Source organism: Garra rufa, chromosome 17 (assembly GCF_049309525.1).
Source record: "Garra rufa chromosome 17, GarRuf1.0, whole genome shotgun sequence".
Classification (NCBI taxonomy): Eukaryota; Metazoa; Chordata; class Actinopteri; order Cypriniformes; family Cyprinidae; genus Garra; species Garra rufa.
In genome coordinates this window covers 24,061,594-24,078,311 of record NC_133377.1, presented here as the reverse complement: position 1 = coordinate 24,078,311, position 16,718 = coordinate 24,061,594, and the positions used below count along the sequence as shown (strand labels likewise).

Below are 16,718 nucleotides of genomic sequence, written 5' to 3'. Positions count from 1 at the left end.
CCGATGATGCCAGCCTTGAAACAACATACAGCACTACACAATTTTTCTACAAGTTTGATTGCAACACATAATCATTACTATTAGTGTTCATCATCTGTTTTTGATTACACCATTACCGTTTTTAATATTTATACCATATGTACATCGACTTAACATACAGTAGTCACCACTAATAAGCTACTAAATATATTGTAGTAGCCTACATTTTTTTTACAGCTGCTTTGCAACGATTTGTATTGTGAAAAGCGCTATACAAATAAACTTGAATTGAATTGAATGTAATTAAATTAAAACTGTAATTAAATTGTATGTATATATATATATATATATATATATATACACACACATACACACAATTATACATATATATCAAAAAAATATTCATTAAAAAAACGATTTTTTTCTTATACATTTTTGCTTCCCAAGTAAATGTGTCTAGTTTTAAGAATGTTTAGAAAAAAAAATATATATTTTTTTGCAGTATACCTATACAATAAGTAAAGCTGTGGTTGTCCGTTAAGTCCCTGAATATCTTGAGAAACAGAGGCCTTAGAAGACCAGGTTAAACCACTTTGCTGGGCTGTAGCCCATGGGAACTCAATGACTCTGGAATGGTGGAGAGAGAAGAATCCGCACACATCGGAGTAATTAGCCATAAGCTTGCAGACTATGCATGTGTGTGTGTGTGCGGAAAGGAACGTCGCTGGAGTGTTGTGCGAGCTGTTGGTGAGGAGCTGTCAGAAAGCTGATTTAAGAGCGGCCTGCGGGGAGACGCCCACACAGAAAGGAACTTGTTGTTGTTTTGATGCATCTTTGGCCTGGCGTGATCTGGGGGACCAAACCGAAAGCGTTACCTCACCTCAGTGTCGTTGTTCAAGTTCCACAGATCCAGACGACCCATGCCGTCCACAGCGGCAAACAGCGAGGGGTGCACGGGTGACCACATCACATCGTAGACGTAGTCTGCGTTATCCTCAAAGGAGTACAGCGGCTTGTTTTGCTGGGGGGGGGGACGCAAAATGAGAAACATAATGAGAAAGATAGGATTAAAGGGCAAACGGGACAAACATGAAGGTGCTGGGGTTGCAAGGGGACAGGCAGAGGGCGAGAGAGCGGGCGAAGATGGAGAGAGAGGCAGACCGAGCGAATGAGAGAGTGGCATAGGCGGTAGACAGAGTGGCGCTGCTGCAGCCCTGGGGCCTGTCTGGGATCGAGCTAATTAAAACCTTTGCACATTCAAGCAGTGTCATAAAAAAACACTAGATGAAAGTCTCTCTAAGGTGTACTGTAACCTAAGTGTAACAGCTGTCTGTGGCATACAAGAAAAGAGAATAAAGGGAGAGAGGGAGAAAGAGAGACAGAGGGGTAGAGTGAGGTAGGGCGAGAGATGCATTCCGCACAGGTACAGAGAGAGACAGCTGGGCGGAGAGCAATGCAGACCACAGCACGCTAATGAAGCACACAGAGACACACTCCACCACACCAAAACACAACATGCAGTGTGCAGACTTCATCTTAAAAGCACTTTACATTTGATTATTGTATTACTTATTACTGTAGCATAATCTGAGATGGTCCAAGCATACAAAAATAAAAAGATACAACTTGAAACATGAAACAAACAGTGAATTAATGAATTGATAAACCATTGAAAGATTTACAGAAAAAAAATTACAGATAATGCCCCCTTGTCATCCAAGATGTCTTTCTTTCTTCGGTCGTAAAGAAATGTTTTTTGCCAATTTTTCTCTGTATAGTGGACTTCTATGGTGCCCTGAGTTTGAACTTCCAAAATGCAGTTTAAATGTGGCTTCAAACCAAGGAAGTTATTTTTTAAAGATTACAATTTATATACTTTTTAACCTTAAATGCTCGTCTTGTCTTGCTCTGCCTGAACTTATTTTTTTCTGGTTCAAGAAAATTAGGGTATGTCGGAAAACTCTTATTTTCTCCCTTAACTTCAAAAACATCCTACATCGCTGCAGAAGTACCGACCAAGTGTTTGCAAAGTGAATGTGCAAAGAAGATCAAACACCCTTAACAAAAAAGGTAAAAAAAAAAAAAAAACGATGTAGGATGATTTGAAGTTGAGGGAGAAAATGAGATGGGAGTTTTTTGACGTACCCTAACTGTCTTGAACTGGAAAATACAAAGTTCAGGCAGAGCAAGACAAGACGAGTGTTTGAGGTTAAAAAGTATATAAATTGTAATAAAAAAATGTAAAAATAACCGATCGTTTCACTAGATAAGGCCCTTTTTCCTCAGCTGGGATCGTTAACAACTGCATTTAAACTGCATTTTGGAAGTTCAAACTCGTGGGCACCATAGTAGTCTACTATATGGAGAAAAATCCTGAAATGTTTTCCTCAAAAAACATAATTTCCTTACGACAAAACAAAGACATGAACATCTTGGATGACAAGGGGGTGAGTAAATTATCTGTAAATTTTAGTTCAGAAAGTGAATTTCTCCTTTAAATATACGCTACCATTCAATTTATCAAGTCAGTAAAAATATTTTTGAAAGAAAGTAATATTTTTATTCAAACATGCATAAATTGATCTTATGGCATGGCCTGTCTGAATATTGATTGCCTGCGAGTCTGAACTTCTAAAATGTAGCTTCAAAGGGCTCTAAATGATCCCAGCCAAGGAATAAGGGTATTATCTAGCGAAACAATTGGCTATTTTCTAAAACAAAATTACAATTTATATACTTTTTAAGCTCTGTGTGTTGAAGACTGTTTAGGGTATGCTGAAAAACTCCCATCACATTTTCTCCTCCAACTTCAAAAAACATTTTTTTTACTACTAAAGAAAGAAAGACATGGACATCTTGGATGACAAAGAGGTGAGTAAATTATCTATCTATTCTGTAATTATCTAATTATTTTTGCTCTGGAAGTGAACTTCTCCTTTAATTGACACACACACACACACACACACACACACACACACACACACACACACACACACACACACACACACACACACACACACACACACACACACACACACACACACACACACACACACACACATTACTCACAGTAAAGACATTTATAATGTTACAAAAGATTTCGTTTTTAAATAAATGATGTTCTTTTAAACCTATTCATCAGAGCTTGAAAACCCTGAGCCATGAAAAAATTTCCACAAAAATAGTAATCAGTTTTCAACATTGAAAATAAAAAGTGATAAAAAGTGATAGCAAAGACTTATATTTTTAAGATTTCAATTTTGAATAAATGTTGTTCTTTTTAACTTTTTATTCATCAAAGAATCCTGAGAAAAAAAGAAGCACAGGTTCAAAAACAATATTAAGCCGTTGCTAACATTGATAATAAATCAGCATATTAGAATGATTTCTGAAGGATCATATGACACTGAAGACTGGAGTAATGATGCTGAAAATTCAGCTTTGGATCACAGCAATAATGTTTCAAATAACTTTTGTAAAGACAAAATGCCGAAATATTGGTGAAATAATTCTATTGTCATACAGAGTAACAGAAACATTTATGTAAAAATAAAACAACACTTATTCTGACCTGTACTTATTAAAATATAAAAATCAATAAGTGATTATACAAAATGTTATTATATATTAAAAACTGACAAATGTGCAAAACACATAGTGGTTTGAAGGATAGTGGCAAAAATAGGTAAAGATTTAAAATGATTCGCTTTTAGGAGCTGCACTGTGATCCTCAAACCTTTTGTGACCCTGGACCACAAAACCAGGCATAAGGGTCAAGGGGTGAAAATAAAAAAGCTGAATAAGCTTTCCATTGATGTATGGTTTGTTAGGATAGGTCAATATTTGGCTGAGATACAACTATTAGAAAATCTGGAATCTGAGGGTGCAAAATAATCTAAATATTGAGAAAATAGCCTTTAAATTTGTCCAAATGAAGTTCTTAGCAATGCATATTATTAATCAAAAAGCTTTGATATATTTACAGTAGGAAAATTAACAAAATGTCTTAATGGAACATGATCTTTACTTAATATCCTAATGATTTTTGGCATAAAAAAATATTAATTTGGACTCAAACAGTGTAGTTTTGGCTATTGCTACAAATATACCCGTGCTACTAAAGACTGCTTTTGTCACATTTAATGATCTTTTAATGACATTCTGGTTCTAAATATGAACTATTGTTACACTAAATGACATTTTAGTGGATGTCTTCTGTAAATCATGGTAAAAATTCTTATCTGGTTCCCAAGTATGTCAGAAAAATCCCACCAGTATGAAATGAATGGTGGTTTACATTTCACATTCTGCATGTCACTGTATGTGCCACTGTAGTAATTTTGTTATGTTGTTATGTTATGAATGATCAAACCAGTACAGGTCTAATTAGAACTTCAACTATGCTCATCAGTCGATCTGATCCACAGGATCCACAACCACAAATCCAAATCCTGAAGGCGCCAGCGCTGATTCTGCCCTCCCTGAGGACTACAGATCAGCTTGCAGGCCATTTTTTTCCCCTCTAACAGAGCGTGATGTGCATACTCCTCAGCACACGGAGCAGCAGACCTCGTATTCATTCCATAACCTCTCTGATGCCTCTGCAGAGATCTAGTGATGGGATTTAATATTCTCCAGTAACTCATGTACTTGATTATGTACCTACAGTAAACGGCGCTTATACATGTCACCACATTTACAGAACTGGACTGCGATGCAGATCGAAAAGTCATCAAGGACTCACCACAGGCACTCAAGGAGGCAAATTAGGACACAGGGAGAGTTTTCCAGGCAGGGACCAAGCATTGACGGGAAACATACACTGGATTTTCCTTTTGTGTTTTATAGGACACCAATAAAGTGAACAGAATTATCTGTCAGCACTGCCTTGGTTATACTACAAACAGAAAAACTGAGGCTAGTAAATTAAATACCACATTTGTATAACATAAAATGACTAAAAATAGCAAGCCAGGTGTCATTTGAAATTCATATGATTGCATGTGACTGATAATGTGTGGAGGTTCACAGTGTGCTTAGTTCTAAGCTAAGGTGTGCCTACAACCACATGCAGGAGAAAGAGACAGGCCTGCATTCCTGCGGCTCTCCTCAAAGGGAAGGAATTCCCCCGTCCCCAAAAAATAACGCATGCACATCCATAACATCCCAGGAATGTTTTAATATCTGTCAGAATGCACAAAGTCGAAGATTTGTAGAGAAAATTCATTGAGCCCAACTTAAAGTGACAGGACGGTATGTCGTGGTTTCGGGAAGCTCAGGACTTTACGTAGGCTTGTGCACACGGATAGCGATGAGTGTGAGAACATGATACGCATACTGTAGCTTTCATTAATGCAGCTCAGCTGTATTATCCATTGCAAGGCCTAAGGCAGTAGATGTGCCACTTCCTTGTTAAATGACCCGTGTCCACCATCTATATCAGATTATTTGGCTCTATTCTGCTTGTTAACTCCTTGTTAACCCATTTTAAAGGGACAGTTCACACAAAAATGTACAGTACTACTCAGAAGTGTGTGGTCGTTTTTTCTTTTTAAAGAAGGTGGAGGCATTTAATTTGATACAAAATTTAATAAATAAAAAAAAAAAAACAACAACAACTGTTTTGTATTTTTATATATTGTAAAATCAAATTTATTCCAGTAATGCAAAACTGAATTTTTAGCATCATTACTCCAGTTTTTAGTGTCACATGATCCTTCAGAAATCAGTCTAATATGATTTGGTGCTCAAGAAACATGTTGAAAACTTATTTTTTATCATTGTATATTTTTTCAGGTTTCTTTTTGATGAACAGAAAGTTTAAAAACAGCATTTACTTGTAAAACTGAAATAATTTTAACATTATACATTTTTACTATCACTTAAGATCAATTTATTGTATCCTTGCTGAGTAAAATTGATTGAATTGATTGAAAAAAAAATCTTACTGACAGTGACAACAAATGATGTTTTAATGTCACTGTAAATTCTGTCATCATTTACTCAAACCTGTAAATTATTTATATTATATAAACTAATAAATTACTCATATAAATTAAATTACAGTACAACTTTAATATGTATCTCAAAAGACTTTAAAAATATATTCAAATTTCCCATTTTGCATTCTACATAAAAATGAAAGTCATACAGGTTTGGAAGAACATAAGGGTTTGAAAATGTACACAGCAATTTAATTTTTATGTTAAGTATCCATTTAACTACTTATTATGTTTTCCGTTTCTACCAGGGTTGTGTCATTGATGTCTCTTCTTTAAGCTATCCCACTTTTCCATCTTTTTTTTTTATTTTTTTTATTTGTGCCTCTCTCTCCTCCCCTAAATTCCTTAGACGTCCATCTTTTATTCATACTTGGCCTTCATGCTTCCCTCACTCTGTGGTTAATGTGATCTGAGCCAGTATCTCCAGACACAGATTGCAGTATCTGTGAGCACAACCATGTCCATACGTCTCCCACCCTAACCCGCTCTTGCTCAATCTCTTTGGTCCATGTGGTTTGAACCCCAATCAAGAGACTCAATCATTCATTTCTGAACTTGCAGATTAAGCTCAGAGGCAAAAAGCCGCTGTCCAGTGGTCATAAAGCTTTGGACACAGAATGGATTTACTTGCATGTACAGGACAATGCCAAGATGCTGTCTTCATTAACAAAGCAGGGCTTAAAATGCTCTTTACAACAAAAAAAATGACTACATTAATGTTGGAAACTGTGTGTGCATTTTGAATTAGCCTGGTTTGTACAATGCATTTAGTTTCATAAACATAAAAAAGCAAAAAAGCCAAAACAAAACAAGCAAAAAAATCTTTCTTTCCTGTCAAAACATCCTTAACACAAAACCCCAAACAAAAATGTTTGCTGGTTTAAATAATTGCATGGTTGCAGTTGAAGTCAAAAGTTTACATACACCTTGCAGAATCTGCAAAATATTAATTGTTTTACCAAAATAAGAGGGATCATACAAAATGCATGTTATTTTTTATTTAGTACTGACCTGAATAAGATATTTCACATTAAAGAATTTATAAAAATGACCCTGTTCAGAAGTTTACATACACTTGATTCTTAATAGTGTCATGTTACCTGAATGATCCACAGCTGTTTTTTTTTTCTTTAGGTCCCACAAATTGAGTGTTTTTTCAGCACTTTTGAGCATTTGAACCCTTTCCAAAAATGATTTTGAGATCCATCTTTTAACACTGATGACAACTGAGGGACTCATATGCAACTATTACACAAGTATTACAACTATTACATGCATTAAGAGCAGGGGGTGAAAACTTTTTGAAATTGAAGATCAGCATAATTTGACCTTATTTTGTCTTCTGGGAAACATGCAAGTATCTTCTGTAATAGTTGCATATGAGTCTCTCAGTTGTCCTCGGTGTCAAAAGATGGATCTCAAAATCATACAGTCATTGTTGGGAAGGGTTCAAATACACAAATATGCTAAAAAAAAACAAAAAACAAAGAATTTGTGGGACCTTCAACTACTATTTGCTATTGTGGACTATTTGTAAATGGCGTTTATGTGAAATATCAGGTCAGTAGTAAATAAAAAATAACATACATGTTGTATGGTCCCTCTTATTTTGATAAAATAATTAACATTTTGCAGATTCTGCAAGGTGTATGTAAACTTTTGACTTCAACTGTAAATATTCAAGTACTTGAATGAACAGAAGTGCTACAAAACTTCAGACTCTTGTATGAATTGACTGATGATGCACTGGTTAATGTTTAAATGGTGACTAATTCATTTAGATCATCTTTCCGTGTGTTTAAGGTTAGTGAACACAGAAGAGTAAGGTTCTCTGATGATGCTTGAAAGGTATAGACTAGAGGATACTATCTCTTACCTTTGTGCTCCACAATTTTACAGTCCAGTCAAAAGAAGAGGTGACAAAGAGGTGGGAGAAATCGACAGGGCCCACAGCACTGTGACAACTGATGCCTGTCACTGGCCCCTGATGGCCCTCAAACATCTCACAGATGCCAGCTTTACTGTGGAGCAACACAAAAGAGAAACATCACAAAGGTAACAATAATAGTTTTAACAACAGTTTTAATATTTTAATAAAATTTGATATTTGATAAAAAAATATCCCAGAAGAAAATTTTCTCAGAGGATTTTTTTTACAGTGTCCATTAATGTAATGTCTGAATAAAACGGTCAAATACAAAATATTTCAAATAAATTCCTGCCCTTTTGAAATTTATATTCATCAAATATCTTTATAAAATAATCTACATATTCCAGATTTCAAGTAGTCGGAAACTCATGTGGCCACATTTTTAGATCTCATTCATACTCATGTCCATCCCAGACCACCTACTTACCTGTCAATCAAAACAAGGATTTTAAACTTTGTTGGTTTTATGAGGCTTTCTGATCAAAACATTTGGAAAAGGTTATACTCTTTAGAGTTTGGGTGTGGTAATCCTTCAGAAATCATATTTAAAGGGATAGTTCACCCAAAAATGAATATTTACTCATGCCATGATGTACAGACACATCAATTTGTTTCAGAAACATTTTAGTAGCAACCCTGAGCCGTGTGGAGCACTTTTTATGATGGATGGATGCACTTTATTGGGCTTTAAAATCTCAACAGCCATTTACTGCTATGATATAGCTTGGAAGAGCCAGGACCTTTTTAATATAACTCTGATTGTATTCATCTGAAAGAAGAAAGTCATATACACCTAGAATGGCTTGAGGGTGAGTAAATCATAGAGCATTTTTTATTTTTGGATGAACTATCCCTTTATTATTATTTCTGAAGGATCAATATTACCAAACCCAAACTCGAAACAGTATAACCTTTTCCAAATGTTTTGATTAGAAAGCCTCATCAATCCAACAAAGTTGAAAAGCCTTGTTTTGATTGACAGGTAAGTAGGTGGTCTGGGATGGAGCAGAGTATGAATGAGATCTAAAAATGTGGCCACATGAGTTTTCGACTACTACTGAATGTGGTTTAAATGATTAGATCAAGGTTTGGACCCCAATTACACTTTATTTCTCTTTGATGACTCCTCTGATTGTATTACCCAAGGCAGTTCTAAGGGTCTAATGGTTATCATGGACCGTGTGTCAAACGTATGCTTGTATGTGTCACTCACCTGCCATGTCTGGATGCTGTATACACTGTTCCCTCCTCACTCCCAACTATATAATTATTGACGTCTCCAGTGGGGAAGGCCATCCCAGTCACAGCCACCGGCTTAGACTTGTTATAAACAAGCTCCATGCTCTCCTACAACAAACACACATGAATTAAGCAAGCAGACTTTTATAGATGTGATGGATGTTGGTGTAGTATCAGCACTGACCTGAGGCTGTGAGAGCATATCCAGGCTCCAGGAGCACATCCGGCCATCTGTGGACACAGTGATCAGGTTGTTGGCGTTCTGAGTGCCGACCACATTGACGCAGTAGACAGGGTGCTTTGAGAAAAATACATTAACAATATGTCACCTACTGTACAATTGTCTGACGAATATGAGAAATTCAAGAAAGTGTTATACATGGACAGCAAACATCTAGGGATGGTCCCATAATATAACCACTGAATGTCTACGCAGACACAATACCTAGCTTGTGAACTAACCTGGCCTGAGCATCTGCCCGTCTGCAAATACAGTCGATTGTGTGAATCCATTATGTCGTTATTGCCGTCAATTTGATTTTTGTTTTTTGACCAACAATGGGCTCTTTCAGACGGGTCGGTGGAGTGGTGAGACGGCGGTCGGGACATAGGCTTTCATTATTGAGGGCACGGGAGTTTAAACCCTCAGCATGTATGGCATTCAGGGGCCGTGTGTGTGGCAGCTGAGCACAATAAGGGTCTATGGACGTCCCTTTCCTCTGCTACTAGGCTGTACTGTCTTTATTGCATGACAAGGAGTTAGATGGGGCTCATTGAGCCTGACTGTGCTGACAGACCGAGTCTAGCCCTGGGTAGATGGTGGGCGGCCTTTTGCACGGAGAGAAGACGAGGTCAGGAAAATGTTGAGTGGTGATTGCTACCAGCATCATGTAATAGAGTGATTGCCTAGCTAAAGAGACAGTTTACCCATAATAACAATTCTGTTATCACATATTCACACTCACTCAAGACTTTCAACGTTCATATTTGAATTAAGATATTTTTGATTAAATCTGAGAGCTTTCTGTCCCTTTTTCATGAAGCTATGAGAACACTTTTTGTGCACAAAGAATACAAAAATAATGACTTTATTCAATGTCTTACGGGGGTGGAACGACATGAGGCTAAGTACTTTTTCGCTACAATTCGCTTCAGATGATGGATGAATGATGGATGAATGGACTTCAAAATCTCAACACTACCATTATAAAGCTTATATACAGTTGAAGTCAATAGTTTACATACACCTTGCAGAATCTGTAAAATGTTAATTATTTTACCCGAAAGAGGGATCATACAAAATGCTTGTTATTTTTTATTTAGTACTGACCTGAATAAGATATTTCACATAAAAGACATTTACATATTCCACAAGAGAAAATACTAGTTGAATTTATAAAAATGACTCCATTCATAAGTTACATACTGTACACTTGATTCTTATTTCTGTGTTGTTACCTTAATGACCCACAGCTGTGTTCCATGAGTCCCTTGTTTGTCCTAAGCAGTTAACCTGCCAGCTGTTCACAATTTCTTTGGTTTTTCAGCATTTTTGTGTATTTGAATCCTTTCCAACAATGACTGGATAATTTTAAGATCCATCTTTTCATACTGAGGACAACTGAGGGACTCATATGCAACCATTACAGAAGGTTCCAACACTGACTAATGCTTTAGAAGGAAACACATTTGAAGAATTTTAAGATCAGGGTAAATTTCACTTATTTTGTCTTTTGGCGAACATGTAAGTGTCTTCTGTAGCTTCTAAAGGGCAGTACTAAATAAAAAAAGAAGTTATTTAGGCAAAATAAGAATATACACATCTTCATTCTGTTCAAAAGTTTACACCCCCAGCTCTTATTGCATTGTGCTTCCCTCTGAAGCATCAGTGAGTGTTTGAACCTTCTATAATAGGTGAAGTCCCTCATTTGTCCTCAGTGTGAAAATATGGATCTCAAAATCATACAGTCATTATATATATATATATATATATATATATATATATATATATATATAGTCAAGGGTTCAAATACACAAAAATGCTAAGAAACCAAAGAATTTGTGGGACCTGAATGATTTTTCTGAAGAACATGGAACTCATGAACAACTATCACAAAAAACCCAGCTGTGGATCATTCAGGTAACAACACAGTATTAAACACAGTATTAAAACTATAAACTTCTGAACAGGGTCATTTTTAAAAATTTAACTATTATTTTCTCTTGTGGACTATATGTAAACGTTGTTTATGTGAAATATCTTATTCAGGACAGTACTAAATAAAAAATAACATGCATTTTGTATGATCCCTCTTATTTTGGTAAAATAATTAATATTTTGCAGATTCTGCAAGGTTTATGTCACTTTTGACTTCTAATGTTACTCCGATTGTATTTGTCTGAAAGAAGAAAGTTATACAATATATAATTTTCATTTTTAGGTCAACCCTTTCTTTAGAATTTGAAGTAAATTACAAGTGAACATTCAGTACAATTAAGCACACTTTTTCACAAGAAACGACTCTTTTAACTTTGGGTAGATAAAAACAGACGAAGACTTTACTCACTGAAAATCATGCTTGACAGTCAGAATCACCATTGACTTTCATTGTATGTAAATGAGTGGCTTGGGTAGTCTGATAAAACTCATTTTGTGTTCCACAGAACATAGCACTTTGGTGTTAACTGAATTCATGATGGAGTGTAGTTGATGATTGTATCTGTAGGTTCTCTTACTGTGTGTGCTGCAGCAGATAGAGGGGTCCTCTGAACCGGCGTTCTTCTGTGACTTCGATTGTCCCAGAGAACAATCTGCCCCGAGTATGTACCACCCACCAACAGGTTAGGATGAAACCGAGCAAAACCCACCGACACCACTGGAGACTGGAAAAGAGATGACAAGACAAAATCTTTAGGACAAAAGACAAAAGAAAAATAGAGATGAAGACTATGTTAGGGATTGTGGGAGCAGCAGTTTTATATTACAGCATCATAAACAGAGTTCACTAGAGCAGAAAGTGCGGCCTTTTGTTGTGACAGCATTGGCCTTGAACTTTCCCTCCGTCTTTACTTTTATTGAGTTTTTGGTTCCTCTTCAGTGCCTGTCATATGAAACGTGCCCTCATGCTTACATATTTTTACACCAAATTCTCTGTAGCGCCTTTTACAATTATCTCAGGAGACCAATTACTGACAGCAAGGAGACAACGATAATTTGTTTTACTTGCAAAACTCCCCTTTTCGCCACGGTGTGACAGCAGCAGGACAGAAGTGTAAAAGGCATGTTTTCATAGCGCTTTCCAGTCATCTGTAAAGCAAAGACTACGACTGTCTCCCATCGTACACCGCACCATCTGCGGCCTTCTCGTCATGCACCCAGAGTTCATTTTAAAGTGACTGGAAAACAAACCAGAGAAAAAGAAAACACGCTTCTCTTTTCTTTCATTCGTTCCCCCCTCTAAAAAAAATACGGCTTCTAAGAGGGCTCGGGAGCAGCCTCATATGCGAGGTGGTTTTTTAAAAGGACTCAAAATAAACTAAGTTGGAGGGGTAAAAATAAAGGCGAGTTGAGTTTATTTACACTCAGGACACGCAGGCCAATCTGGTTTAAAGTTTAAACGCATTAAGACAAAAGCGTTTGATGGTTGGACTGGAGATTATTTGGTAAATTTAGAAAATACATGTGTCTGATTGTGTGATTGACAGCGGCCTGACAGAGAAATACTTAATAAATATAAAGTGATTCAATTTATTTACATACAGGAATTAAATTAAGTTGTTTAATTAATGGTTTTTGCATCGTCATTATTCAAAACAAATACTCTTGCAGCTATTGCAACACTGCTACTGAATCTACAGGGCAAAACATATAGAACTCATTCTGAGAATCCTGAATGAATCTCATGAGCTTTTTCTGAATGAAAACCATGTGAGAAACCTGATTCCTAAACAAATTACTCTTGAATTGGTGAGTACTCCGTTTCACGAACGAATAACTTTTATGAGTTGGGTATTTTTAGTGAATCAAAACCCAAACCGTGCAACCAAGGTATTCCAAAGCTAACCAATTCACAAACAAATGACTCTTTTGAGCCAGTTCTTAAGAGTCAATTGAAGTCATACAGGACACCCATGATAATCAAAAGGATTTGTGAACAAATGATTCTGATAAGCGGGTTTTTTTGGTGAATCATACAGTGCAACCAGTGTATTTCAACCGATTCATAAATAAACGACACTTATCAGTTTTAGTGAATCAAAACCAAACAGTGCAACCAGGGTATTCCGAATGTAACCAATTCACAAACAAATGAATCTTTTGAGACGATTCTTTTTGGTGAATCACAACCATACAGCACAAAGTGAGTTGATCGAATCAAAAACAAATGACTCTTTTGAGACGAGTCTTTAGAAGGAATCAAAGTAATACAGCACAACCATGGTGAATCAAAATGATACAGTGCAACCAGAGCATTCCAACCAGTTCACAAACAAATTATTTTTACCATTTGGTCATTTTTAGGGAATCAAAACAAGACAGTGCATCCAGGGGTTTTCCGAATTAAACCAATTTGTAAACAAATGACTTGTTTGAGATTATTCTTTTTGGTGCATCAAAGCCATACAGCACAAAGTGAGTACTTTGATTCCCTAACGGGTGACTCTTTTGAGCCAGTTCTTTATAGTGAATTAAAGTCATATAGCACATCCATGGTATTCAAAATGACTTGTTAACAAATGATTCTGATGAGCAGGTTCTTTTTGGTTAATCAAAATCATATTCGCAACCAGTGTATTACAACCGATTCACAAATAAATGACTCTTATCATTTGGTTCTTTTTAGTAAATCAAAACCAAACAGTGCAACCAGGGTTTTCCAAATCCAACCAAATCACAAAAAAAATGACTCTTTTGAAGCGATTCTTTTCGGTGAATCAAAGCCATACAGCACAAAGTGAGTAGTCTAATTCCCAAATTAATGACTCTTTTGAGCCTGTTCTTTATAGTGAATCTAAGTCATACAGCACACCCAGGGCGATCAAAATGATTTGCGAACAAATGATTCTGATGATCAGGTTCTTTTTGTTGAATCAAAATCATACAGTGCAAGCAGTGTTCCAACCAATTCACAAATAAATGACTCTTATAATTTGGTTCTTTTTAATGAATCAAAATCATACAGTGCAACCAGTGCATTCTAACCAATCAAACACAACTTGTGAGTTGTGTAATCAGTGGTATTTTATTAATTTATCAATAAAATTTATTTTAACCACATTTTTGTTTGTTTAGTATTATGTAATACAGTTAAAGCCAATAATTCGTTTGCACTTAAGCCACATTTTTTGGTATTCAAGACAATGAATACTAAATAAATGAACAGTCTTTTCCAAGAATTGTTTGAAATTTATTAGCTTTAAATTTCTTATGATTCCCACCCTTAACTACTGTGTTATTATAGAAAATAAAATGGAAAGCAGATACATTCAAGGCACTAAACCGGCTGCAATAATACAATCACCGGACATCAAAAGCCAACATTTCAGTTAATAAATTGATTAGTATCTTTTAAGAGGTTGAAAAGTTTCACTCAAGTCTTGATTAGTCTGATTGCCAGTACTGCTGGAAAAGGATCTCAGTTCTGTGATTAATGATCAGTCGGTCCTGAATACTAACACAGAGACAGGGAACACTGCTGCTTAAATACACGGCTATTTCAATCAGAGCCACAAGCCGACCTCTGAACCAAGTCTCTTTCTCTCTCTCTCCTATAGTCATGTGTCAGGGACACGCTCCCCAGACCAGCGCTTCATTACTGGGCTAATGAACATGAGCTGGGGTCACCACAACAAGAGGGTAATAACTCCACTATGAAGCCATTAATCAGAGACTTAATGAAGTATCGTAACCTGAAACTTCAGCTCAGGAGAGCAGTCCAGCCAACAGCCAATCATGGCCATCTCTGGCCTCTATCCGTACACCGCAGGCCTTTGTTTTTATCAGAATCGTCTGCTATGGTATCATCACTGTGTCCTGCAGCAACCTCTGATGACTCCATCTGTCTGTTTTCTGTTCTTAAAGTTAAGCTAAAGTCTTTAATAGTTTACTTTTAATTGGATAAGCTTTGAAATACATGATTTGTGTGAATGTATCTGTTAAACAAAAGCATTCATAATGTCTGACAGTTTTTTGTTGAAACTCTGTAGCCATCGGTTTACTCCTTAAAGGGAACCCTGAGTTTTAAGACTTGTATGGCTTAATATAATGTAAATGATGTCTCTTGCTAAAATTTGTTGTAGAAAACCCATAAAAGTGCTACTAAAAAATTCAGTTATTTAAAAAATCCAGTTGAGGTCAAAAGTTTACATACACCTTACAGTATGTGCAAAATGTTAATTATTTTACCAAAATAAGAGGGATCATACAAACGTCCCACAAATTCTTTAGTTTTTCAGCATTTCTGTGTATTTGAAACCTTTCCACTGATGACAACTGAGGGACTCATATGCAACTATTACAGAAGGTTCAAACACGCACTGATGCCCCAGTAGGAAAATCAATGCATTAAGAGCCAGGGGTGTAAACTTTTGAACAGAATGAAGATGTGTACATTTTTCTTATTTTGCCTAAACATCATATTTTTTCATTAGTACTGCCCTTCAAAAGTTACAGAAGATACATGCTTCCCAGAAGACAAAATAAGTTCTACCCTTGTCTTTAAAATCAAAAAGTTTTCACCCTCCGGCTCTTAATGAATCATGTTTTCTTTCTGGAGCATCAGTGAGTGTTTGAACCTTCTGTAATAGTTGCATACGAGTCCATCAGTTGTCCTCAGTGTGAAAAGATCAAAATCATACAGTCATTGTTGGAAAGGGTTTAAATACACAAAAATGCTGAAAAACCAAAGAATTTGTGGGACATGAAAGATTTTTCTGAAGAACAGCAGACACTAAACAACAACAACAACAACAACAAAAACACAGCTGTGGATCATTCAGGTAACAACACAGTATTAAGAATCAAGTGTATGTAAACTTTTGAACGGGGTCATTTTTATAAATTCAACTATTATTTTCTCTTGTGGACTATAATGTCTTTTATGTGAAATGTCTTATTCATGTCAATACTCAACAAAATAACAAGCATTATGCATGATCCCTCTTATTTTGGTAAAATAATTACTATTTTTCAGAACTTTTGACCCCAGCTGTACATATTTTGGACTAAGAGGCACCATTATTTCGATGACGTAATATGATTTTATTTTTGGTTGCAATTTTCAGTTGAAGGGCAACAAGAGAAGTGATGTAAGTCTTCACTGGTTTCCAAGCAATAAGATGATGAGAAAATAATTGGAAGAGGCCTGTGAACGAATAAAACTTCCTAAAGACCTGCGTCATTGTCCTCTCCACTTTAGCCCTGATGCCTTTGAGGCTTTTAGTAGACCACAGCTACTAAAAGAGCTTACAAATGGCAGAGACAAGAAACGCTAGATGCCATCCTGACAGAATGTAAACATGCCAACACTTGTCATGACACCGCAGCCACTGAAGGAGTTTTTCAGTGT

General features: G+C 36.2%; 1 protein-coding gene across 1 annotated transcript in view; it reads right to left on the bottom strand.

Annotated features, from left to right (window-relative positions):
- The window catches only part of LOC141289255 (cytoplasmic dynein 1 intermediate chain 1), an 88,327-nt gene that overhangs the window by 17,513 nt on the left and 54,096 nt on the right, over window positions 1-16,718 (bottom strand). Inside the window, exons 12-16 of the mRNA XM_073821350.1 lie at window positions 11,887-12,033; window positions 9,335-9,448; window positions 9,125-9,258; window positions 7,858-8,002; window positions 860-1,000 (exon numbers count right to left, since the gene is read on the bottom strand). Coding sequence (XP_073677451.1) covers window positions 860-1,000; window positions 7,858-8,002; window positions 9,125-9,258; window positions 9,335-9,448; window positions 11,887-12,033 — 681 coding nt within the window. The remainder of the gene's footprint in view (window positions 1-859; window positions 1,001-7,857; window positions 8,003-9,124; window positions 9,259-9,334; window positions 9,449-11,886; window positions 12,034-16,718) is intronic.